At 50.2% G+C, this 24,494-nt stretch overlaps 1 protein-coding gene across 1 annotated transcript in view; it reads right to left on the bottom strand.

Moving 5' to 3' along the window:
* The window catches only part of ARK2C (arkadia (RNF111) C-terminal like ring finger ubiquitin ligase 2C), a 104,708-nt gene that overhangs the window by 8,419 nt on the left and 71,795 nt on the right, over positions 1-24,494 (bottom strand). The window contains exons 2-6 of the mRNA XM_070627587.1: positions 9,045-9,360; positions 7,594-7,704; positions 3,120-3,249; positions 1,219-1,323; positions 806-901 (exon numbers count right to left, since the gene is read on the bottom strand). Of these exons, the coding sequence (XP_070483688.1) occupies positions 806-901; positions 1,219-1,323; positions 3,120-3,249; positions 7,594-7,704; positions 9,045-9,360 (758 nt within the window). The remainder of the gene's footprint in view (positions 1-805; positions 902-1,218; positions 1,324-3,119; positions 3,250-7,593; positions 7,705-9,044; positions 9,361-24,494) is intronic.

Genomic DNA, 24,494 nt, shown 5'->3' with positions numbered 1-24,494 from the left:
TTGCCTTTTTCAGAATGCTATATAGTTGGAATCAAACAGCATGTAGCTTTTTCAGGCTGGCTTCTTTCACTTTGCAGTATGCATTGAAGTTTCCTCCACATCTTTTAATGGCTTGATAGCTTTTAATGGCTTTTTATCAGGGAATAATATTCCATTGTATAGATGTGCTACAGTTTGTTTATCCATTTGGTTATTGAAGGACATCTTGGTTGCTTCCAAAATTTTTTATTTATTTTAATTTAAAAACTTTTAAATTCAGATTCCTGGGCTTGAATCCTACCCCAGATGGCTGGGCAATCACCCTGCAGAGTCTACCTATATAGCTTAGGGTAGAGGCTGTGAATCTGTGGCTTTAAAAGCTCCCCCGGTGATCCTGATTCTCAGGCAAGATTGGAAACCCCTCCTCTGGAGCCTTAGTTGCCTGTTTGTCCATGTGAGATTGGACTTGGAATTCTCTTCTAAGGCAAATTTTAGCCTTCAGTGCAGGTGTTCCCTTTGCCTGCCTCACTCAGATGCAAACAGTTATATGCCTGTACTCCTAGTTAATATACCCAGTCACAAGTCCATATGCACACACACACATACCTAGCCCTCCTCCTTACTGCTGAGAGGCCCCCCGTTTCTCCTCCTGGCAGAGGCAAGAGAGAAGACCCTGGGAAGGTATTGCAGCATCAGAACATCTACCCAGAGCAGAGGCTTCTAGATTTTAGACTGTACCACTCTGTGAACATGCAGGCCAAGGTCAATTAGACAACCCACACTCCCCATCCCCCAACTGTGCAGGCTGACCTGCTGGCAGACTCACCTTCTTGTACTTGTGGGGGAAGGTGAACCTCTCAATGGTGTTCTGTACAGCTCCCCGAGTCACATTTCCCAACCTGTCCTCGAGCTGCAGCAGCTCCTGAAAAGAGAAAAATGTGCATGTGTGCCCTGGGCACATGCGAACACACACATACACACAGTAAGGAAGAGGGGCACTGGGATGTCAGCAGGAAGCATTCACATAGCCATTGGGAAGAACTGGTCTGATGCAGAAAGACCACAGTATCTCTACTCTCTCTCTTTTTCTCTCTTACTCTCAACCCCAAGGCTCCCCTTTGCACCAATGCCCTACCCACCAGCAGGGGAAAGGGAGAGGAGATGATGAACGATGATGGCATCTCCACAAACCCAGTTGGGACCAGGCTGGCAGGAGGATTCCCAGACAGAAGAATATACCTCGTAGCTCTCCCGCACGGCGGAGGTGTGTCTGCTGGGGTTCAGTCCCTGGAGAGCAAGGAAGTGAAGCTGAGGGTAAGGGTAGTTTCGGATTTCATGGACGACCTGTTGGGGAGAAAATGCCTTGGATAGGAGTCAAGTCTTGATGAGCCCAGCAACCGATTCTTCCTCCAGTAACGGCCAGTCACCACATCCCTGAGATGCTACAGGCGGAAGCACTGTCTTTCCCGCTCCTCTGTCCCCCTCCTCATCAAGAACCAAGCTTGTCCCAGACCAGCCTCAGAAAGGATAATAAAATCAGGAAAATAAAAGACTAACCTGGTTGGGCATTTATTTCATAGTGGGCTCTGTTCTAAGCCCTTCACAAATTTATTTATTTAATTATCTCATCTGATCTACAATGTGGGTGCAATTACTATTCCCATGTTACTGATACGGTAAATGAGACACAAACAGATTAAGTTAGTGGCCAGAGTTATGCAACCAAGTGACAGAACTACTATTTGGAACACAGGCAGTTGGATGGCAGCATCCATTCCTTCCCCTTCTACTCTGCACTGCCCAGACTAGGGTGGGGCAAGCGAGGGCACAAAATACAAGGGGACACCAAAAGACCCAGGAAGCAAGATAAATAATATTTTAATGTGATATTTAAAAAAAATAAAAATTAATGCAAAAAATCCATAATGAACAGTATATCAAAATTTTAAATAGAGACAGGACCTGACCCTGTACTTGCATGGCCCTACCTCACTCGCCTTGCCCTGACCCAGCCTACGAGTCAGAGGGACCCGGTTTCCATCCTAGCTGTTCAGCTTACTCACTGCAGGACTCCGGGCCAGTTCCTTAACCTCTCTGTGCCTGAGTCTGCCAAGTAAAATAGGGATAATACCCTTTCGTGTAGGGTCATTGAGGGGCTTCAATGAGATAATTCACGTAAAGTGCTCAGAACAGCGCCTGGTATGCAGTAAGTGCTCAATAAATGTTAGCTTTTGTTCTTAGGAGATGGGTCTTCAGAATGCAAACCATAGAACCTAGGAGCTGCCAAGGACTTCTGAGACTACTCATCATAGGCTCTCATTTTACAAATGAGACTGAGGTGCTGCCTGCCTGGTGGCAGAGGCAAGGGCTGGCAGGGAGGAGTTATGCTTCAGGGCAGCAACATGAAGAAGCTATCTGGAAATAAGATTTTTAATCAGCCTTTTGCTGCTTTAATGGAGTATCTTCGCCTTCATTCCCTGCAGCCTGCAATGCCAGGAACTCAAAAGCCCCCCACACCCCACCGGATCCTCTGCAATCCAGCACCCCACAGTGAGGAAGTCCTGCCCCCTGCAGAGAGCAGAACTGCATCAGCCGGCCAGCCCCGGGGGCTCCCTCTGGGGTCCCTTTTGTTCCTCACACCAGTCCTGGGGGATGGGTGAGGCAGGTATCTTCTTCCCATTTCACAGGTGAGTGAAGCCAAAGCCCAGGGAGGCACCGGACCCCAAGAAGTTCACTAAACAAGGTCATATGGAGTCCAGGGGCTTCCTTGCCTGCTCTTCACCCTGAGCCTTTTCCCCACAGGCCACAGCCTGCCACTTGGCCCCTTTCCGCCCCTCCAGGGCCCGCCCGGTCCTGTCCACAGTACTAGCTTCAGTCCAGTAGGTTCCCTTTATCTCTCCCCTTCAAGCCAAAGTGGGAAGAGGAGCTGAGAGGGGAGAGTAGCAGTTGATTAGCCTGGGAGAGGGACACGGGGGACAAGGACATAGGAGAGGGGACATGCGGGACAGGGACATGGGGCAGAGGGACCCAGGGGAAAGGGACCCGGGGAAGAGGGACCCGGGGGAGCTGCAGACCTCAGCCCACAATGGGCCCCCCCCAGGCAGCAAGGAGGCAGTGTTCCGGGGGAGCCCTCCACTCACCATCTGCGTGGAGGAGGAGTTTCGGGGGAAGTGGTGCATTCGAGGAGTCGCTAGGTAATGCTGATAGTGCTGAGGGATGGGCCGCACCTGGAACTGAGCAGGACTCAAGCCGGCGTCCACACTGAGATCCCTGCAGGGACATGGCCACAGTGAACCACAGGTGGTGTGACTCAGCCATCAGGCTGCAGAAGGGACCTCAGGCATCACGCCCATCGAGGAGAATCAGAGTCACAAACTGCCAGGGCTGCAAGGGGCAACCTCACTAGCTCTTCCCCTCTTTATAGTGAAGAAACTGAGGCACAGACGACAAAGGGATCTTGAGGTCTGAAGGAGCTAGAACAGTCTAGGCCCCATAAAACTTCCTGAAACTAGTCACCAAAGTGCCCTCTCACGACAAAGCCCATGCCTGAGAGAAATGCTGAAAGATGGATCGAAACAGAGAAGATCAGAGATACAGAGCAAAGGAAAGACAGCCCAGACAGAGTGGAGTAGGGAACAGAGGGCATACTGTTACCAACTTGAGAAAACAACAGAAAATGAACCTCGACAGCTGTGAGGCAGGAAAAGCTATCCTGGACCCCAGCCCCTGCCACCCACCCGAGAAGTACAGGAAAACTGATTTCACTTAAAAATTAATCAATTAATGCAACTGCAAAGGAACCAGAGCTCCCTGGAAAATGGCTGATTTCAGGTCTGGGGCAGAAAATGTGCAAAATGAGATTGAAACATCTTGTCATAACTGAAAGCAAGAAAGTTATCCAACAAGACCAGGCTCAAGTCAAAAGGATTCAGGAAGCATCCTGAAGAGGCTCCCACTGGCTGGAGTTTGGGCACTTCCCATGTCAGCGAGCATAACTACAACAGACTGAATGAACCGCGTCAAATAGGTCCAAATCCATGGGAGTGAAGTGATGCTAAAGGACACTGGACCCTTTGAAGGATGCCGGGGAACGAGCTCTTCATTTTGAAAACTAGTAAATAAAGGGAAAGAGAACTAAGCATTTATCTTGCCTCTCCTCTCTTCACTGTACTTCACAGTAACCAAATAGTTGATGAAGGGAAATTGCATTTATAAAAGTTTTCTAGCTAAGAAATGAATAAAGAGGGATTGAATTATTTGTCACCTTTGCAACCTCTAAAGAAATAAAGGATCCAGGCGAGGATCATCAATTGCTGCTAACACCACAAAAGGAGAGACACCAGCTTTCTGCTGGAAGACGCACCAGCACCTATGAAGTATTTTTGCCAAGAAATAAGAGCTGAACCTGAATCTGTTCAAGGCTTGATCTAAGATCCAGGGTATGGAGAACAATGGAAACTGAGGGACATCTTAAGTGATACTACCATGGTGTAACCACCAAAATCCAGATAAGGGGAAACTCTACTGGAAAACAGCCTGATTTCTGCAACAAAGACATTTTATATATATATATTTATATATGAGGGGTATTAAAGGAATTTCTGCTTCCAGCCATGATATATATTTGTTATGATGTATATATATTCCTGTATTTCTTATAGATATTAGCCTGGATCCCTGGAATAACTCCAATGAGTCTGTCATTTGAGAAATGAGCTAAACTCTTGGAGCCAATTGGAGGCAAACTCAGAAATCCTCTACTCCAGCCGCTCGTTTCTGCTGGCCCATCTGTGGCCTGCAGAAGGGCAGCCTTGGTCCTGGGCTAGCCGGTTAGGGCCACCAGGGTTTCTGCCCCGTGCCAGGGCTCATTCCATTGACCTACCCCAAGGAAAGGAGTTCCACAAGGCACCCTTCTGTGAGAGAAGCTCCCATGTCAGCATTTACCAGCAGTCTCAGGGAGCCCAGCAAATCCAAAGCAGCGAAGATGTTCAGGGAATTCAACCAAAAGCAAAGTCCCAAGGAACTTGGAACAGAGTCGCCCTGAATCCAAGAATGCTGACCGGAGAAGCCAAAGGTGCTTCAGCCCTCAGATGAGTGGGATGACCTGCTGGGGTTGGGTCTGGGTGGCTCTGGGATGCCCCTTTGACCATCTCATCAGAAAATCCCTTCTTGCGCCCAGGACCCCTGAACAGGGTATGCTCCTTGGACCCTAAAGAAGCCTGGGTGGGGACTTGCCCCAAGAAGACATCAGCCCCTAGAGAGGCAGTGTCTCTTCCTGCTGTTCCCACCAGCCTGTGAGGACCTGGCTGAGTCTGGAAAGGGTCATAGAACTACCCACAGGCCTCAAGTCCTGGGGTTACCCAGAACGGTGCCCTGGAGACTTCTTGTGGACATCGTCTCAACGCACAGTTTTTGTCAGTTGTGTCTAAACATCAAACTGAGCTTTATTTTCCACTGTCGATGGCCTCGAGGCTTAGTGTGGTCTGGTTGCTACGCAGACCCTTAGATGCTTCCTAGGAAGCTTGCCCCAAAAGGGCATCTTGCACCATCTTGCGGCCTATATCTGGTTCAATTCCTAGAACGACCTAGGACAGAATTCAGTGGTTTCTGACGGTTCTCTAAGCACGGGGTTGGGGGGGGGGTGGGGGGGGTTGCTGCCAGACTCTCCCCACCTCCTCCCTCCCAGGGTTCCTTGCGGGGAGGGGAGTGGTCCATCCTATCATGCATTTCTGTCATCTAATTTCCAGACTGCGCACCTCCTGGCAGAAGAGGCCTCTCTGGAAAAGAGTGGTGGGATGTACTTAGCATGATCACAATGACAAAAAGGCCCTCGTCACCACGAGGCTGGCCCTTGCTGGAGCAGACCTAATTACAAGGCAGGAGAAATTGTTGCTCCTCCTCTGGAAAAGGCTTCCTTCTTAGGAAGCGGAGATGGGACAGGCAGAAACGACCCAGGGGTGGACCCAGATGGACGGGACTCAGGCAGGGCGGGGGCCTCCCAGCGTCCCCTGCTGGGACACAGACCAGCCTTTCAGGGCCTCAGTCTTTATGTGTCTGGGGCAAGCGGGGGTCAGGAACGCAGAATGATTGAAACGAGCGAGAAAGACCAGGAGATTGGGCTGAATAAAGAGAGCTGACAGGGCTAACGGCTGCTCTGCTCCTCCTGGCATCTCCCCAGGAGCACTCTCTCCTATGTCACCTGTCCTGTCCCACTGGCCACGTTGGCCCTTGTTTGTTCGTTCAGATCACTCAGCCCTGTGCAAGGGCCCTGGGTGCTCCGTGGGGGCTGAGTTGAGTTAAATTCCATTGACCTGCCTGCTGAGGGACAGAATTCAGTCCAAACTGCTATTAAATCTTCCACTTTTGAATCTGCTAATGAGAAAAAGGCCGGGCTGAAATTGGCCTGAGCACAATCTATCTTTTTAGGGAGTATGTGGTTTAACAGTGTACCTGAGAGCCAGGAGTGGGCTGGAGACAACAGAACATGTTAAAACAACTATTTTCGGCACCTGGAAGTGCCTTTAGCATCAAATCAAGCAGAAATACCCTGCTTTTGAATCATTCCTGGGTGTCCGGTAAGTAACCCTTGACTAAGCCAGTTTGCCCGACGGAATGGCTGAGAAATGACACAACGGCACGCCTATTTTTTTTAAATAATCCATCCCTTTCCATTGAGGGTTTTTGTTTGTTTTTACATTCTTAAAAAAAAATTTTTTGACCTCAAAGTTGCGAGAACAGCACAAAGAGTTTCCAGATACCCTTCACCCAGATTCCCCAAGCGTCAACGTTTCACTATTTTTCTGCATTTCCTTCTCTCTCCATCCATGCATCCATCCACACACACACTTCTCCATGAAGTATTTAAAAATAAGTTGCAGGCATGATGCCCTTGACCTCCGAATGCTTCAGTGGGCTGCAGGTCTTTTTCAAGTGTTTGGGTGTTCGGATCCGACCCCAGTTTAGGTCAGCCCTCTCCTGAGCTAGAATCAGAGAGTCGGATAGGATCAAGCATCCAAAACTAAGCAACGCTGCATCCCGGGCAACAAAGACCTTTGTCCTGAGCACAGGGGATTGTGGGAGGACTTCACAAGGGCCCGTTACCTACAAAGACATCACAACAAAGCCCTCAACCTCTTTCCCCAGCTTCTCTCCCCAGGCTTTGCCTCCCACCCAGCTGGCTCTGTCTCCATCCGCCTGTGTTTTGCCTCGCTGGCACACCCTGGCACCTCTTTGTGGGTCTCTCAAGGCCCACCCGCTCCTTCCCTGGCCACCCTAGCTCCGGACACGCTCCTTTCTTCCCTCCTCCCAGGGGGCACTGGTCCCCAGGCCTCACTGAGCTTGGGGAATGTTTTGTATCCCTGCCCCCTCCTTCCTAACAGGACCAGGTACACTGAGCCCCAGGCTGGGCACATGATGGCCCCCAGCCACGTCTGAGCTAATTGCTGGAACCAGGCTGGGTAGGGGCCGTCTGGCCCTGAGGGTGGCTGGGGACAGGGCAAAGGGTGGAGCTTGAGGACCAGATGTCTTGCACCATTCTAGCGAAGGAAACAGGAACTTGACGGATCAGGTAAGACCTCCTCCCTCCCTACTCCCCCAGGGACCCCAAAGACTCACCAGTCGGTGCCCTCAGCCAAATACCTGGGCTGAGGCGTCTGGAGTTGGTGGCTGAAGTCGAAGCTTGGATGGAGGCGGTGGGGGTGGACAGACACACGCTCCTGACTCCGCCTGCACCGGAAGGGAGGAAGGGTCCTTGGCATCAGGGGCTGCCCAGGGCCAGCCCGGCTCCCAGGAGCTCTGAGCAGCCCCAGCCAGCCCAAGCCCACAGCCTAGAGAGCTTCATCCTTCTTCCCAAACTCCAAGGAAGCCTCACAGCTTTCCTGGCCCAGGTCGAAGCCCACCTCCTCCAGGAAGGCCTCCCTGAAAACTCCAGATCATGGTGACCTCCTCCCTCTGACGTCCTACAACACTCACCTTTTGTCCCAGGCACCCCAACCCCTACAGACATGGACACTTAGGGCCTTAGAGATCATGTAGTCCAGCGGTTTGCCAAGTGTGTGCCAAGCAACCCTGGTGGTCCCCAAGCCTCCTTCATGGGATTCATGAGGTCCAACTATTTTCATAATACTACTATGATATCATTTACTTTTTCACTCTCGTTCCCTCACAAGGGAACAGTGGAGTGTTCCAGAAACTATGTGACATGTGATTCTGCAACAGACTGAATGCAGAAGTAGACGTGAGAACACAGCTGTCCTCTGTTAAGCCAAGCATTAAAGAGATTTGCAAATATGTAAAAAAACTAACTCTTCTCACTACATTTATATGTAACTATTCTTTGAAAAAGATACTATTGGTGTTAACATACTTTTGTTATTGTATTTTAAAATGAGTTAATAAATACTTTTTAAATTCTCTGTTTTAATTTCTAATATGGTAAGTACCAATGGTCATGACCCACATAAACAGAAGCTCACTGTTTCCCTCAATAATTTTTAAGAGTGTAAAGGGTCCTGAGACAAAACTGTTTGAGAACCACTGATCTAGTCCAACTCTCTCTTGACAGCTGAGGAGGATCAGAGAAGTGAAGCGACTTGCCTGGAGTCCCACAACTACTTCAGACCCATTTGATTAGGGTCGTCTAACTTTACTCTCCACTTGTTTCATAGCTGGTCTCTCCAAGCAGACCGTCCTTTGGTATCGCTTAGGGATGCTGGGTGTTGGAACCAGGTGATCATCAAGCTAGAGGGGACGTGAGGGGTCCCCTTGTCAAATCTCTCACATGGTGCAAAAGTCCATGCGAGCGTCATAGACCACCAGTTACCCAGCCCTTGTCCCTCCACCTGGGTGATGCGACAGAGACACGCTAGCTTTGGAGGGAGTCCGTGTAGGGTCACGATAGCAATCACTGCCTGAAATGAATGCCTCTAAGGGGAGCAAAAGCTGCCTCCTGCGCGGAGACCCAGTTGGTGACTCCGGGCCACGCCTGGGGGGCTAGAAGCCGGTGTCCTGCCCTAAGCCCCGCCCTCAGCCCTCCTCACCCCGCCCCCTCCCCAGGCAGCACCCACCTGGGGTGCGAGACGAGCCTGCGGTGCTGGGCTTCCAGGAGCTGCTGCTGCAGGAGGTATTGCTGGTGCAGGGCCTGAGGTAGGAAGGAGGGACCTGTGACGTCCTGGAACTGCAGGGTGGGCAGCGGGGTTAGCGACTGGTGCAGGGCGCCGCTGTGCTGGTGGGCCGGGGCCATGTGGGCGCTGAGGCCCGGCTGCGACTGCACGGGGTGGGCCAGGGGGAAGTCGGGCGCGAGCTGCTGCGGCTGCGGGGGGCCCAGGTGGAAGTGGCGGCAGGAGGTAGCGTGCGGATGCTGAGACCTTTGAAAGGGGGCACCTGGAGAGGCGAAGACAGAGAAAGCTCCATGAGGACCAGCGCTGCACCCCAACCCCACAGACCTGTCCCGCCCTGGGGACACCCTGCAGCTGGTGCAACTCAAGCCTTTCATTAGAACACAGAAGTGTCTTCACTTTTATATACACGTGGTCATCTTTAAGGCTGCCAAGTAAGGGCTCTGTGTGTATATGTGTTGGGGGGGGGAGGATTAATTAATAGATAATTAATATTTAATTAATAGATAAGCATCCCTTTTTAAAATTAACATATTTATGAACAGATTTTTAAGGTCTGTGAAGGCATTTTGGCTTTCTTGAATTAGACTCCTCCCATGTAACCTCATTGACTTTAGTATCTTTTTTTTCTTTTTGAGGAAGATTAGCCCTAAGCTAACATCCACTGCCAATCCTCCTCTTTTTGCTGAGGAAGATTGGCCCTGAGCTAACATCTGTGCCCATCTTCCTCTATTTTATATGTAGGATGCCGCCACAGCATGGCTTGATAAGTGGTGCATGGATCTGCACCCAGGATCCAAACCAGCGAACCCCGGGCTGCCAAAGCAGAGTATGCAAGCTTAACTGCTATACCACCAGGCCGGCTCCAGGATCTTTTTTAATAGATGCCACCTAGAGAAAACTGAGTCCAGCCTAGCCAAGCTCTGAACTACACTGAAATCTTGGCTAGCAAGGACCCAGGTGTAGGGAGCCCTAACTTCTAGAAAGAAAACAAGCAGAAGTTGTTTTCCATGCAGTTTTAAGAAAAAACTAATCATGCAAAATAGTTTTTATTTAAATAATAATTAAATAATTTGTTAATACTATTATAATCTACTTCAAAGCAAATATTTCCAGGAATAAGCTGGGCTTAGGTGACATTTAGTCTAGTCTCCATATTTCTAAATAAAATTGAGCTTGATGACAAGAAAGCCTTATAAGTTCTCTGTGAGCAAAGATCCAGCTCTCGGCACTGGAGTCCTTTGATGATGCAAGCAGTCCTTTAATTTCGGCATTTTAGAGAGGCTTGCAGAGACTTCCTGCTAAACATGGCAGGTTCAACACTGTCTGCTCTTTCCCTAACCCCACTGAAATGAGAGCAAAGGAATAAAGAGAAGATAGACAAGGACAGAGAGAACAGGAGAGGTGACATCAGCAGGCAACAGATGTCAACAGATTTTTGGAAGATGGAAAGCAGATGAGGGAATCAGCAGAGCTGAGAAATTGGAAATCAAGTGCCTACTGAAGGGGAGGTCAACAAGAAGTGAACAGATCCTGCGCATGTGCTGGAAGACTCAGGAGGTGAAGGCAGTGGCTACTTTGGAAGGCAGGAGAGAGAGTGAGAACTGAAAGGCTGACTACAAGTCTGTGTAGAAGGAGTTCTGCCCAGGGCTTCTCCCCTTTTCCATCCAGGGCCCTGACCACTGCCCCTCCCTCTTCCTGGCATTTTGCAGGGAAACTGAGCCAGGGAAGCTCCAACAGAGGAGGGTGGGGTGCAGTACCACATACATGGAAATTTGGAAACCCCTGCCCCTTTTGACCACCTGGTTCTGAAAATGCTGCCACCTTATGCCCCTTGCCTGCACCCTCCACAGCCCTGGTCTAGAAACTGCTCCAGAAAGAGCTGTATAGATACTTCTGGTTAGGAGTACCCCAATAAAATAGTTGTGGCCCAAAGTGGCCAATCTGTAATGAAGCCCATAAATTGAAAAGTACACACACACACACACACACACACACACAGCCTCTGGAAGCTTTTAGTGACCTACCTTTCAGTATGAACAGACAGCCCAAGGGTGACCGGTCTCTTGAGGAAGATTACAAAGTGAAAAGAAAAAGTACCAAACTAAAAGCAAAAGAAAAGAGAAGGAGCTCAGAGGAACAGAGGTAATACAGGGACCAGGAAAATATAAACTTCAAAACACTATAATTAATGTCCTCAGGGAAATAAGATGTTGGATCCATGAAACAACGAGAAGCTCTTTTAAAAGGAGTAATGAGAAATAAGAAAGAGAGCTCTTGGAAGTTCTAAATATGAGGGTTGGAAATTTCTCAGGAGGGAGAGCAAGGACACAGGGAGAAGGGAAATAGGAGAAAAATGATGTCAACAGTGAATGATCCAGTCAGAAGATTCCACATTTGACTAGTAAGAGGGAAAGCACGGAGGATATGATGGGGAGGAAACTATGAAAAAAATTGCAAAAACTATTTCCCAGCACAGAAGGTCTGAATTTCCAGCAAAATAGATGGGGGAAGAACCCTACACCAAGGCATCTGACTGTGAAATGTCCAAACAGTGGGGGCAGAGAGACGATTCTAACACCTTCCAGAGAGAAAACAAAGAGGGGCCATACAAAGGGCCAGGAAGCAAGACAGCATGAGATTTTTCAAGAACATCATCAGAAACTTGAAAACAGTAGAGTAACTGCCTTCAAGGGACTAAGGGGGAAAAAAAGATTTTCAATCTAGAGTTCTATACCCAGCCAAACTATTAATCAAGGGTGAGAATAGATGAAAGACGTTTTCAAACATTCAGGGACTCAAAAAAATAACCTGCTCAGCACCCTTTCTCAAAAATGTACTGACACAAACCAAGAGAGAGGAACAAAGAACTGGAGGTGATCCCTGAAAGAGGTGGGGTTTCCCATTCAGCTGTGCAGGGGCTCTGGCATCATTCAAGGGAGCAGGTCGGTGGGCATTCCAAGAGGGTATCTGGGGCCAGGGGATGGAAAATTTAGGATTACCAATAGATTTGGCCACATGAAAATAGTGTTTGAAGGAATTTTACAATTTCATAGAGAATTTTGTAAGAATTTGTAAAAATGTCATAGAAAGCAAGTAATTATTTACCTCCACGAAGAGAAAAAGTTGTGCAAGAAAGTGTAATTTTTATGCACTACTTGGCTCAGCAGTGAACAATATTTATATATTAATAACAAAACAAGCATTAATATTAAACAGAAAAGACATTTAACAGAAAAGACATTTCCTCCATAATAAGAAAATAGACATCAAAGTTGAAAAATCAATAAATGTCAGTATAAGAATGTATTTATAAATTGACTTAGTAGTTTATGTATTTCAGGAAATAAATACCCGAGGGAGAGTTGGAAGTGTCGAGCTTCAGGCAGTAGGATTGTGGTGGGAGAGCAAGGAGCAGACAATCGCGGTTTTACTAAATTCTTATATTGTGTCTTATATTGGTGCTATTCGACTTTGTAAATGACGTGCATGTCATTGATAGATTTTTGTTAAATATTTTAAAGATAAATATTTGCAAAACCAAATGAAAATAAAAAGAATTTCTGATTGCCCTCAAGTGAACCAGAAAAGAATGATCTAGAAGCTTAAGTCCCACAAGTGTGCCTGATAAGTAGGGCCTCTCTGCCTGGTGAATTCTGACTTCAATGAGTCCAGGGGCTGTGGCCTGATTACCCCTCCTCCCTCCTTCCACCATCTATCGTCACTTGTGACCATAAAAAGAGAAGGAGAAGGCCAACGTAACAGAAGGAAAGAAGGCAGGAACAGGAGAGGAGAGCTGTTGAAAGCTGAGGAGAAGAAGTGAAAGGCAGGGATGACCATAGAGAAAGGGAGTAGGCTAGAAAAAGGATATTGTAAAGAATCCAATTCAGCACTGTCCAAAAGAATCATAGTGTGAGCTCCGTATATAACTGTAAATTTTCCAGTAGCCACCTCTAAAGAAGTAAAAAGAATCAGGTGAGATTAATTTTAATAATATATGGTACATAACTCAATATATCCAATATGTTATTATTTCAACATGTACTCAATATAAAATATTACTGAGATATTTTACATTGGTTTTTTTTTGGACTAAGTCTTCAAAATCCAGTGTATGTTTTGCACTTATAATACATCTCAGTTTGGACCAGCCACATTCCAAGGGCTCAATAGCCTACTCATGGTTAGTGGCTTCCATATTGGACAGTGCCGTCCCAGAGGAAGAAAGCCAACCCCATACACAGAGCAAAGCATTTTAGCCAAGTTTGCTAACTGGTCTGCCTTCAAAAGGGGAGATCCCCATTGCTTAGATGCACACCCCTTAGCCTCGTATTAGCTCCATCCTCTGGACCCCACTAACCCCACCCAGCCCTGCCCCAGCCACCCACGTCAGTCTACTCAAAACTCCAGACACGCCACACACATTCCCATTGAGGGGCCTTTGCTCACGCCTTGCCAGCTGCCTTCCCAGTCTTTAAAGGTCACCTCTCAACTCTCTCAAGAATGCCTCCCCTGCCCACCAGCCCCAGGGACGCCTTCTTCCTCTGAATTCCTGTAGAACGCCCTGTCTGTATCACACATTTGGCACCTGGTGCTGGCTACCTTGAGCTGCTTCTTCACACTCGCCACCCCCAGCTGGCTGAGCTTCGTGTCTTACTGTTTCTGGATCCCCACGCACCTCACTCGAGCTGGCGTTCAGTGAAGACCTGTTGACTGACTGTTGGAGGGACTGAGGGAAAATCAGTGGCTCAAGGGGACTCATGCACTGAAGCTGGTTGAAGGCAAACTGGTTTGAAATTGAGAGGGACAGAGAGTGGCAAGTAGGGCCCAGGTGAGCTCTGGGTTTTAATACTACGGCTTGGCAGGGACAGGTCAGGCACGGCTGGCCAGCATCCTGGCATGAGGGTGCCCACCCCATGACGGGGAGCCTTCAGGTTTCTATGGAAGCCCATTAGGAAGAGGGCAGACTCTCCTCACCTGGAGCAATTTCCACTCTCCTGGAACCTGTGCCTTCCAGTTGATGCACTGCGAAGTGAGAGCAGGTGCCCTCTCTCTAGGATGGACAGCAGGAGAAGGGTGAGCCAAAGTATCTGTTTGTCCCATAATATTTTAGGAAATTTCTAGCTGCAGAGGTCCTCTGACTGCCGTTCCGGGCCTTGTGTCCCTTTCCCCTGTCATCTTCATCCACAGAGGGTTCTCAGTCTCATCACCCCTGCTCAGAAGGGAATTGAAGCCAAGAAACACCCATTCTGGGGTCCCCAGCCTCTCTCAGCCCCATGTCATGTGGGAGTCTGTGAAAGTAGCAGATAATAGCTGCTGTATTTGGTCTCTAACACCAGAAGAGGGACGTTCTTAGGGTAGATATCCAGGCCATGACAAGCCAATGATCAGGGACGTCTGAACAACACTGACATCCCAAAATATCCCCATCAATAGACAACCTACAATTTTTCCCATTAGAGTTACTCCTTTGGGTTAAAACATAATCTCCAGATGTCCTGATTACACTATCCATTTATCATATTTCCCCCAGGGCTGAAATGCCATCAGTTGAAAGATTTATCATGAGCTAAAAACATTTTTAGGGAGTGGGGAGAAAGAGGGGTCTCCCAGAACCAAACCACCACATTAAAGAAACACAGCAAGTGTAAGACACATATTCCATTCAGAAATCTAAAGAAAAACATGCACATCTTAAAATTCAGAAAATCGATGCTGACTATTGGCGCCCCCTGAGAGCTGGCTGGGAGCAACACCTTCATCAGGGGGCTGGGGCCTGAGCGAGGCGGGGCAGGGCTGCGGAGGAGGCTCAGGTCCAGCCCTGCACAGCTGGGGCAGGGGGAGCCCACAGCGCGGGGCTTGCCTGATGCCCACCTGGCGCCCACGGGACGCAACAGTCACTCCACAAATGCCAGAGACTGGTGGCTGATTCGTGCCTCGTGGGCAGGGAGCCCAAAGAGGCTGACAGCTGGAGAGTGGGTGGATCAAAGGACAGAAGAAGCCACACAGTCCCACGGGGGAGGGAAAGGTAAGGGAGAAGCAGGGGACTCTGGGGCCAAGGGCTGCGGGCAAGTTGGGTGGAGAGAACAGTGACAGAGGTCCTGAGGCTCTGGAAGTTTCACTGACACTCATCTGGTAAATGACAGAGTGGAGGTTTCAACTGAAGTCTTTCCTGAAAGCCAGTTGTGGGCGGGAGGGAGGGGCCAGAGCCCAGGGAACTGGGAAGCTGGATAGAGGAGAGGTGGCAGTGAGGGGACCTCCCAAAGAGCAGGGCGGCAAGGAAATGCAGCCAGGACACCCAGAGGACACACTAGGCCTTGGTTTCTGTGTTCTCATCCAACCTGGGGATGAGGAGAATGGAGTCAAGGGGGCTGGAGGAGCCTCACGGCTGGGCCTGGGCAGGAGCAGAAAGGAGCCAGGCCAAGAAGTGAGAATGCCAGAGACGGGAGAGACTTATCCCGAGTGGGCAGCCTCCTGAGCTGGAGGAGTATGCTAGCTGTATTCTAATCGGGATTAATGAGGTCACCCCGAAGTAAAGGGGCTTTCATCCTCAAGACTCTAGCACTGAGAGGCCCCACCTTCAAGTGCTCAGAGGAAGAGGGAAGGGAGGAATAGGTGGTGCTGTGAGGAGGATGGGGGGGAACCCAACATCTCAGCCCGTGGGTGCCTCAGGCACGAGGCCTGCCCAGAGTCCCTGTAGCAGGCCCACCAGCCAACCAGGGCTCTCTGTCTCCTGCTCCTCCCAGGGATGTGGGACCCTGGGAGAGTAGGATGGGAACCAAACCCTCCCAGGTCTCCAGGGAAGTTGGGCTGGCATGTCCCATCCTCCCCAGGCTGGTTCTCAGGGTGTCGGTTCCCTGCTGTCGCTCAACTCATGGACCCAGCATCCCTCTGCCTCAGAGTTGAGGGCAGAACAGGTGGTGGGAAGGGGCAGGCACTGGGCAGGGCCCACGGCAGAGTCAGAAGGGAGGGGAGAGCCAAAGAGACTCCCTCCCAAAGGGTGGTGTGGGGAGAAAGAGGATGGAGGTCAGTCAACCAGCGGGAGGGGAAGGCTCAGACTTGTCATCGCGGAGAACTTTCTGGAAGCTGGGGCTGGGGTCAGAGTTTACTCCTTTCTGAAAAGCTTGCTCTCAAGCCGCAAAGAAAACAGGCTTTTGAAAAGCAGATTTCTGTCCACAAGAGGCCAGTGAGGAAGGCCTCTACTTACTGACGAGGCTTTCAAAGCCAAGCAGAGTTATCCGGTGTCCTGGAGGCCAGGGTGTCTCCCCTCACGGTCCTGTGGATGGGACCTTGGACTTGTCCGTCCTTAGTTTCCTAGACTTGTGACCCACAATAATAACACCTGCTCCTACAACCTGCCCAAATCTCTCAGCTGGCTGGGGCTACAAACATCTGGCCAGGCCTCTCATGAGCAAGACAAGTAGAAAGCAACAACTAGGAGATGTTTGTGAACTGGATGTTGTGACGGCCCCAGGGCCCCACAGCTGGACAGCCCAGACCTGGCTCTCCTGCTTATTGCCTCCTGCTCTCCAGCTGTCAAGGAAAGCATGTGGTGATGTCCAGCATTTGAAGCGAGCTGGAACAGTGAGAAGCAGGGCAGGCCGGGGCTGACCTTCGAAACTCATCTTCCATATAGCTGCCACATTACCCTAAAGCCCAATTCTGAGCTTGCATCCCTTGCACAAACTCCCCTCCTGGTGTCTCTCCCACTGTCCCACATGACCTTCCCTCTCACCTCTTCTGGACCCCCGGGGCCTTGGCTGCCTCTGGGCCCTCAATGGCCATTCTATGTCCCCTGGCACTGCTACCCTCACCTCACCAGACTGTCACGTCCTGTCCAACCTGGACTGCTCAGGGTAGAAGTTAACCCTAGGATGGAATCTCCCAGCCGGATGAGACACCCCAACCCATTTGACCTGTGGCATTTGCCTATTATACTTGGCATTTTATTTGTGGATAAATTTTATCTCCAATAATAAGCAGTGAAGTGAGTAGTTTCAGGGAAAATACCATGCAGTAAATGCTGTCTGTTCTTAGAAGGGGCTTAGGAATCTTCCAAGAAGGGCAGGAGGGGGAATGAGAGCAAATGAGAGAATGGAGGAGAGAGGAAAAGAGAAAGAAAGAGGGATGAGGTGGGAAGAAGAGAGAGAAGAAAGCAGAAGGAAGGAAGGAAAAGGAAGAAAGACCTCCATTATCTCAGAAATGTTAAGTATTAAAGTATTAGCAAGTAAGGCAATATGGTTCTTCACGGAATCATCGAATATTCGAGTTAAATGAGGCTTGGAGAGTGCACAGCATTTGTTCTACAGATAAGGATTCTGAAGCTGGAAGAGGCGGGGTGGCTTGTCCAAGGACGAGTTGAGGCTGGAGTTCTGGCCTCCTGAGTCCAGTGCAGTGTGCTGTCCCCCTGCCCTACCACTTCAGAGTCCCCCTCCCAGCACCCGGACCCTCATAAGGCCCTACATGTGCACACATGGTACTCCCAGAGTGGAACCCGCCTGCCCAGGAAGGACATGCCATGGCCGTGTTGGTCCCACCTCCCTCCCCAACACCCATCCCTCTCCCGAGCTCCCCCAGGAGAAAGCCTGTTCCTGCCTAAGGAAGTAACCGTGAAATGGCAAGGGACCAGCTGCTGGTGCCCATGGGGATCGGTTTTGAATCTCTTCTGTGGGAGATGCAGAGGGATGGCCGTGGTGAGTGCGATTGCTTAGGCTCCATCCAGTCCACCTTGGCCCGTAGCCCCAGGCCCCCTCCCAGGCCTAAGAAAATGCCCAGGGCAAGCCCCAGCTTTATGGAGTAGGCCAAGGTGTTCCCAGCGAGGTAAATCCTGTGGGGCTGCTGGAAGCTTTAGGTCCTGTGTTTCACAGGGTTTAATTGATGAGAAAGGATGGAGGAAACTTCTGGGGTCCTGACACCACTTCTAGGCCCCTGGTACTAACAGGGACATGGGTAAACTGGACTCTGATGATGGAGACCGGGGCTGTGAGGGGACTTGAGTTGTCAGCTGAAGAGTCCGGGTGTGAGGAGGGAAGAGGAGGTGGGTCAGGTAACAGCTGCAGGCAAAGGGATTAAGCTCTTTCTGGCAGATTTGGGTCGACATAGGGAAGACATTTCTTAGAATGTCACTTCGTTCCCCAAAGTTCCTCATCACTGGGGATGTCCCTGTTGAGGCCAACTAATTGCCCAGCAGAGGAGTGTGAACACTGGGGCAGGAGATGGCGGGGAGCACCTCCAGGGCCCCTTCTAGGCCCACCATGAGGTGACGTAAGTTCCCTGTAACGTCTACCCCCTGCTTGCTCACAGTTAGGACAAGCTGGTCTGTGAAGGCACAGAAAGGCTGGCCTCGGCGATGGGGGAAGGGAGCAAGGCGCATGGCAGCAAGGAGAGAACAAACCTGAGTACTCAGGGCCAAGCCTGGAGGCCTGAGCCCAGAGGCGAGGAAGAGCTGTAAGCCTCAAGGTGGATATCCAAAGACAGACCCTCTGTCCTACTCAACATGGCCCCCAGGTGCCTCCTCCTTTCCCCTGCTCCACTGGTACAGCTCAGAGTTCCATTTCCCATATCTTCTGAGCCTCCCAGTGGCCCACAATGACTTCTCCAACCTGGGACACATCCAAGTTCCACGTGACTAGATAATGCATCCTTTGCGATCCATTCAGATGCAGGACGCTTGGGGAGGTGGTACAGGAAAGATGGGGGAGGAGGTAAGTTGTGGGGAGTCTTGAATGGCGGAGCCAGGAGTCTCGGGTCTACTTCACAGGCTAACTGCTTCACTACAAACCAGACAAATCGGAGATGAAGAATATGGAGAGTGGGCCGCGTGCCCAGAACCCAGCTTCCTGGACTGTTCTTCCTGGCTTCCTTACCTGCTCCAGGTAAACCGGTTTAACCTTCTTTTGCTCTAGTCTGATCAACCCCAAGAGGCCTACTCCCTGGCCCAGCTCCTTGGGCTGCCAGACGTCTGCTTTCCTGCCTCTCCATGGTTTGGTTCCCTGAACAGTGGAGGATACAAGGGCCTGGAAAGGCAATGATAAGCCCAAAGGGACCCCTGACAGCCAAGAGCTGCTTTGTGAATGCTTTCCCAGGGCCAGCCTTTGATCTCTAATGAAAAGCTCAGCTTCTTCCAAGGAACTGAATTCCAGGCTCTCAAAACACTGTGGGAGGGGACTTTCCATCCTAAGGAAGCTGACTTGCCCATGGGCATGAGACAAATAAGCAGCAAACTTCCAGCAAGCAGCGAAGGGCCAATTGTTAGCTCCAGTTGCCCTCACGGGCCAGGAGTGAGGGAAGGGAGCCCAGGAGGAGGTGGTTGGCTAGATGCCATTGCAGAAGAAAACCCTTATGAGTAGTGGGACAGTCTTCCAGGCATCCTCCATCCCAGAAGATACCTTTTCTCCATCTAATGCCAAAGAGGTCTATAAAAACATCCCACCACAGTCGTAAGAGGGCGTTTCATGGAAGGTATCCGTGGTCAGAAGACTTTACTCCATGAAGGCAGGACCTGGATTTATCTCATCCACCTGTATGCCTAGTGCCTGGCACAGATCTTAATACACAGTAAGAACTCGCTCAGTGAATAAATGGATGAGTGAAGGAATGATAATGAATGGTTGAACCTATGGGAAGCAGTGTCTCGGTAGCATGTAACACCACTGCCTCCCAGCATTTCAGCACCGGTGGGCTGGCATTGTGGCAGAGGAACAAATGTGGCTAAAGGAGGTGAAGTGCAAGGTGGAAAGACTGACCTGGGAGACACTGCAGACAGAAAGACTGGGATTCTTTCAATGAGTTCAGGGGCCCAGTTGCAAGTCCAATGCCTGGGGGCCCACCCTGTGAGGTGGTCAGTGTGAAGCAGACCAACGAACCCAGAAGAAGAAGCAGTTTCAGACCCAGAACAGATACCCTCCTCCTGCCGTTCCTGGCCAAGGAAGGCAGGGTCTGCACTGCTGGTGACTTTGGTTAGCTTTTGTAAAACTCATGTAGCTCCTCCTACGTCATGAGTTCACACACTCCCTTACTATTCTTGATAAAAGATCAAGGAAATTAAAAACCCCGAACCCCAACAGCGTTCAAGCTGTGCTAGGGCAGCTACCTGGGTCCATCTCAAATTAGCGTTGCCTGGGGCCCAAAGGGGCAGACCAAGTCCAGAAAGCCTCTTCCACTGGACCCTTTCTATTGAGGTTTGCAGAACACCTGTTCCACTTACACAGAGGCCTGGCCCTGTGAACTCTGTGGAAAGGACTGAGGGTAGCATCGTTCCTCAGCCTCCCGTTTCCCCCAGGAGAATTCTGTTTCTTCTGACTACCTGTTCTCCTGCCCACTCCTCTGTCCTGCTCCCAGCCTTGCTCCCAGGGCCCATTCCCTGTGAGGTGCAACGACGGAGAAGAGTTTAGACAATGACTTTTCTCAGGAGCAGTTATGTTTTGGCAAAACCACATCCTGAAATTCTCCTGGTAGGATTTCGGATAGCAGCCAGTGAGTGCAGGCATTGTGGGAGCTCCTGGCCTCCCCATGCCCCTAAAATCAAATCGCTTGGGCCGGGGGGTATCTGCTTGCTTTGAGAGGGAGCAGGGGCAATTAAATTAGATCTCCAATCACTACTGCTCATGGGCACCTCAGTCTAGCACCCCGATGTGTGTGTAACAGAGACAGAGAGAAAGAAAGGATTGAAGGAGGACATTGGTTGAAATATATGAGAGAGGAAAAGGAAGGCAGGAGAGAGAGAAGGCTGTGAGAGAGAACAGGAAGGGAGAGGTCACGCAAGGAAGAGAGGAAAGAGAGTGGGGGAGGGGATGGAGAAGATGCCTGGGAAAAGCAGAGCTCGAGGTGTCTGGGAACCAGCAGCAAAGGCTCATCTCAAGTCACCTCAGGTGACTCTATCAGCCCCCCCGAGCTGTCCCTGGCTTGGCCTGTGACTGTGCCTGCCTCCCGCCACTGTCTAATTGGCCTTTCCCTGGGCAGGCTGGTCCAGCTGTGCCCCGTGCTCTCAGCTCATCACCTGGTATCCTGCAGAGTTATCATTTCAGGCCAGTGTCCCTTCAGCCAGGTTCTCCCAGCTGGAATGAGAGCCCCGGCAGGCCCGCACTGTGCCTGCTCCCATGGAGGACAGCCCCCGGGGAAGCCCTAGGAGAGCAGCGGAGGCACCTGGCTTACCAGCTCTGGGCTGTAGCATTCCGATCTGCAAAACCAGCAGGTCGTGCCTCACCTGCCCGCCTGGCAGGGAGAATGCTGTGAGACACCGCCTGCGGAAGTGCCTTACAGGGGACAAACGCTTCTCACCCTCCACTGGGCCTGGCCCAGGGCTGGCTGCAGAGAACACCCTCTCCTCCCCAGTCCCGTCTCTGCCCACCAGGCCCCAGTGCGGTCTTGAGTGAAACGCCAGGCAGGGGAGAGTGGCCCCGGCACCCAGCTCAGGCCTCCTAATGGCTCCCTGCCAGTAGAAGCACCTTGTCTGGCCTCCTACTCCTGGGGTGAACCCGGGGACACCAGAGAGATTCATGGTCCACCACTAGCGTTCCCACTGGAGCCAAAACTTCTCCAGGAGGGAGTCAGTGCTCTGAATTAAGCTGTGCTCTCTCACTCCTGCTCTTAAGATGCAAACGCCCCCGAGAGGGCAACACGCTAAGTCCCAACTGTTCCATGTGGATGAACCAGCAAGCCTTTCTGTCTGTCCAGAGAGAATGGAAAGCCATGGAGACGCTGAGTCAGGTGGCAGGGCTGGGAGAGAGAGCCTCGCTTTATCCCCGTCAGCCCCCACAGCCCCAAGAAGGAAGATCACCAGGCAGCAGCTCTTTTCTGGGCCTGAAACTAACTGGCCACATAATTGCATTTGATGCCAAACTTGACATATTCACTCAGGAAATATTTACTGCATGCAAATTATATGCCAGGCACAGTTCTAGGCGCTACGGCTGCAGCTGTGAATAGAACAGTCCAAAATCCTTGTCCTCGTGGGAATGTGGTCTAGTTCTGTGCTGTCCAGGGGGGTCACCACGTGTGACTGCTCAGCAGGTGAAATGCGGCTCGTCCAAATTGATACAGACTGCCAATGTAAAATATACCCCGGCCTTCAAAGACTTAGTACCCACAAAATAATGTAAAAAAACCCCACAGCTTTGCAAATTACCTATATGTTGAAATGATAGATTTTGGATATATTGAATTAAATAATGTATATTATTAAAATAAATTTCACCTGTTTCTTTTTACTTTTTTAAGGTGACTGCTAGAAAAGTTTAATGACGTATGTGTCTTACATTATATTCCTATTGGACAGTGCTGGCCTAGACAATAAGTAAGTATATAAGAAAATATATTTATTTATCTAAATATATACTAAATATATACTATATATATACTTTATTGATGATGGTGATAAGAGCTATGGAGAAAATTGAAGCAAGGAAGGAGGGTGAGTAGGGGGATGTTTTAATTTTAGATGGGATAGCCAGAAGAGCCTTCGCTGAGAAGGTTACTTTGCAAGAAGAACTGAGAGAGGGGAAGGGTGGAGCATGAAGATATCAGTGGAAGAGCTATCCAGGCAGATGGAATTGCCAGTACAAAGGCCCTGTGGTAAGAGATGTCTGGCATTTGGAGGAACGTCAGGAGGCCAGTGTGCTCAGAATAGACTGAGGAAGGGGAGGGTGGCAGGACTTTAGGTGAGATCGATATTGAGGGCTCAGGGGAACACATCGTGCAGGACCTTGTTGGCCATTACGAGATGGTGGCTTTTACTCTGAGTGAGATTAGGGGCCAAAGGAGGGTGTCTGAGCAGAGAAGTGACAGGATGTGACTTACTCTGGCTGCTGTGTTGAGAACAAGCTACAGGGGCAAAAGGAAAGAAACAGGGACCAAGAAAGAGATGCTGGTTTCTTGGACCAGGGTGGGAATGGGGCAGAGAGAAGATGGAGTGGTCAGATCCAAAATATATGTCCAGGGTAGAGGTGACCAGATTTGCTGATGAGTTGGACGTGCAATGTGAGAGAGGACAAGGAGGACTCCAGATCTTTTGTCCTGAGCAACTAGGATGGTGTGGTTGACATTACGCAAAAAGGGCCCCATTCCTCCTCTCCCCTAGTATACACACCTGCAAGATGGCTTTGTAGCTCCTCCCACCAAGAGGCTGAGTCTATTTCCCCACCCCTTGAATCTGGGCTTGGCCATGTGACTGACTTTGACCAATAGCATGTGGTGGAAGTGTCACCATGCCCATTCTGAGCCTGGGCCTCAAGAGACCTTGCTGTTCCCATTCTCTCTCTGACCCCTGCCTCTACCATATGAACAAAGCCAGGCTCACCCACTGGAGGATGAGAGACCCTGTGAAGCAGAGATAAACTGTCCTCACTGAGGCCATCCCAGACGAGTCTGTCCCAGCAGACCCTGGATGTATGAGGGAGTCCAGACAAGACCAAAAGAACTTCCCAGCTGAGTTCTTTCAGCCCAAAGCAAATTATCAACCCACTGAATTATGAGGTGAATAAATGATTGTTGTTTTAAAGCCAGGCTTTCGAGGGGTTTTAATACAGACAAAGTGAACTGATTCAGATGATGCTGCCATTTATTGAGGTGGGAACTCAACTTTGAGTTATGCTCTTATTGTTTTGAATGTGAATCTGGATGCTTAGAGAGAAAAATCTTAGTCTTCTCTCCCCGCAACAATCAAAGTACCCTCAGGAAAGGACTGGATAGAATCCGCGTGCTCAGTGTGTACTTACGAGGTAGGTGGCTAGATGGAAAGATGGAAGGAAGGAAGGACAGATAGACGGACAGAAGGAAGGAAAGAAGGAAAGATGCATGCATGGATGGATGGAAGGAAAGATGGATGGATCACTTATTAATTGACTCCCTATGAACGAGCCTCGTCCCTGAATCACCTTCCCCCTGACAAAGCCAAAAGAGCTTTAAATACTTCCTCTCTCTCTCTCTCTCTCTCTCTCTCTCTCTCTGCCCACTGCTCCCTCGAGAGTTTGCAGTTGAGCCTTGATTTCCAAGAGCTTTCATCAGCGATACCCACAGAGAATAGAAACCAGCAGATCAGTGTGTTTCCTTGAGAACGTGAAGCACTGATTTTTAGCCTGTTTTGACCTCCCACACCCGGCCTTTTCCCAGATGTGCTGGCAAATAGACAAATCAATTGTTTTGAGTTTTTCCTCCTCTCCACCCCCATGACATGTTAATTAGCAGGGAGAATGCCAACAGCAAAGTCAAAAAGGCTGAGGACAATCTCCAGCCCTGGGTAGCCAGCTGGTGCAGCCCTGGGCGTCCTGACTTCCGTCCAGGGCTGGTGTCCATGTCCAGGGCTTCGTTCGGCACTGTTTTCTGCCCCTCTCCCTGTCTTTCCTCCACCCCAGGTGCGCCAGATCCCTCAGGAGCTCTGCATCTGTCCCTCTCTGATGCTGA

Source organism: Equus przewalskii, chromosome 7 (genome assembly GCF_037783145.1).
Source record: "Equus przewalskii isolate Varuska chromosome 7, EquPr2, whole genome shotgun sequence".
In the NCBI taxonomy this organism is placed as follows: Eukaryota; Metazoa; Chordata; class Mammalia; order Perissodactyla; family Equidae; genus Equus; species Equus przewalskii.
Note: the sequence above shows the minus strand (reverse complement) of the source record. Positions and strands in the feature narration are given on the sequence as shown.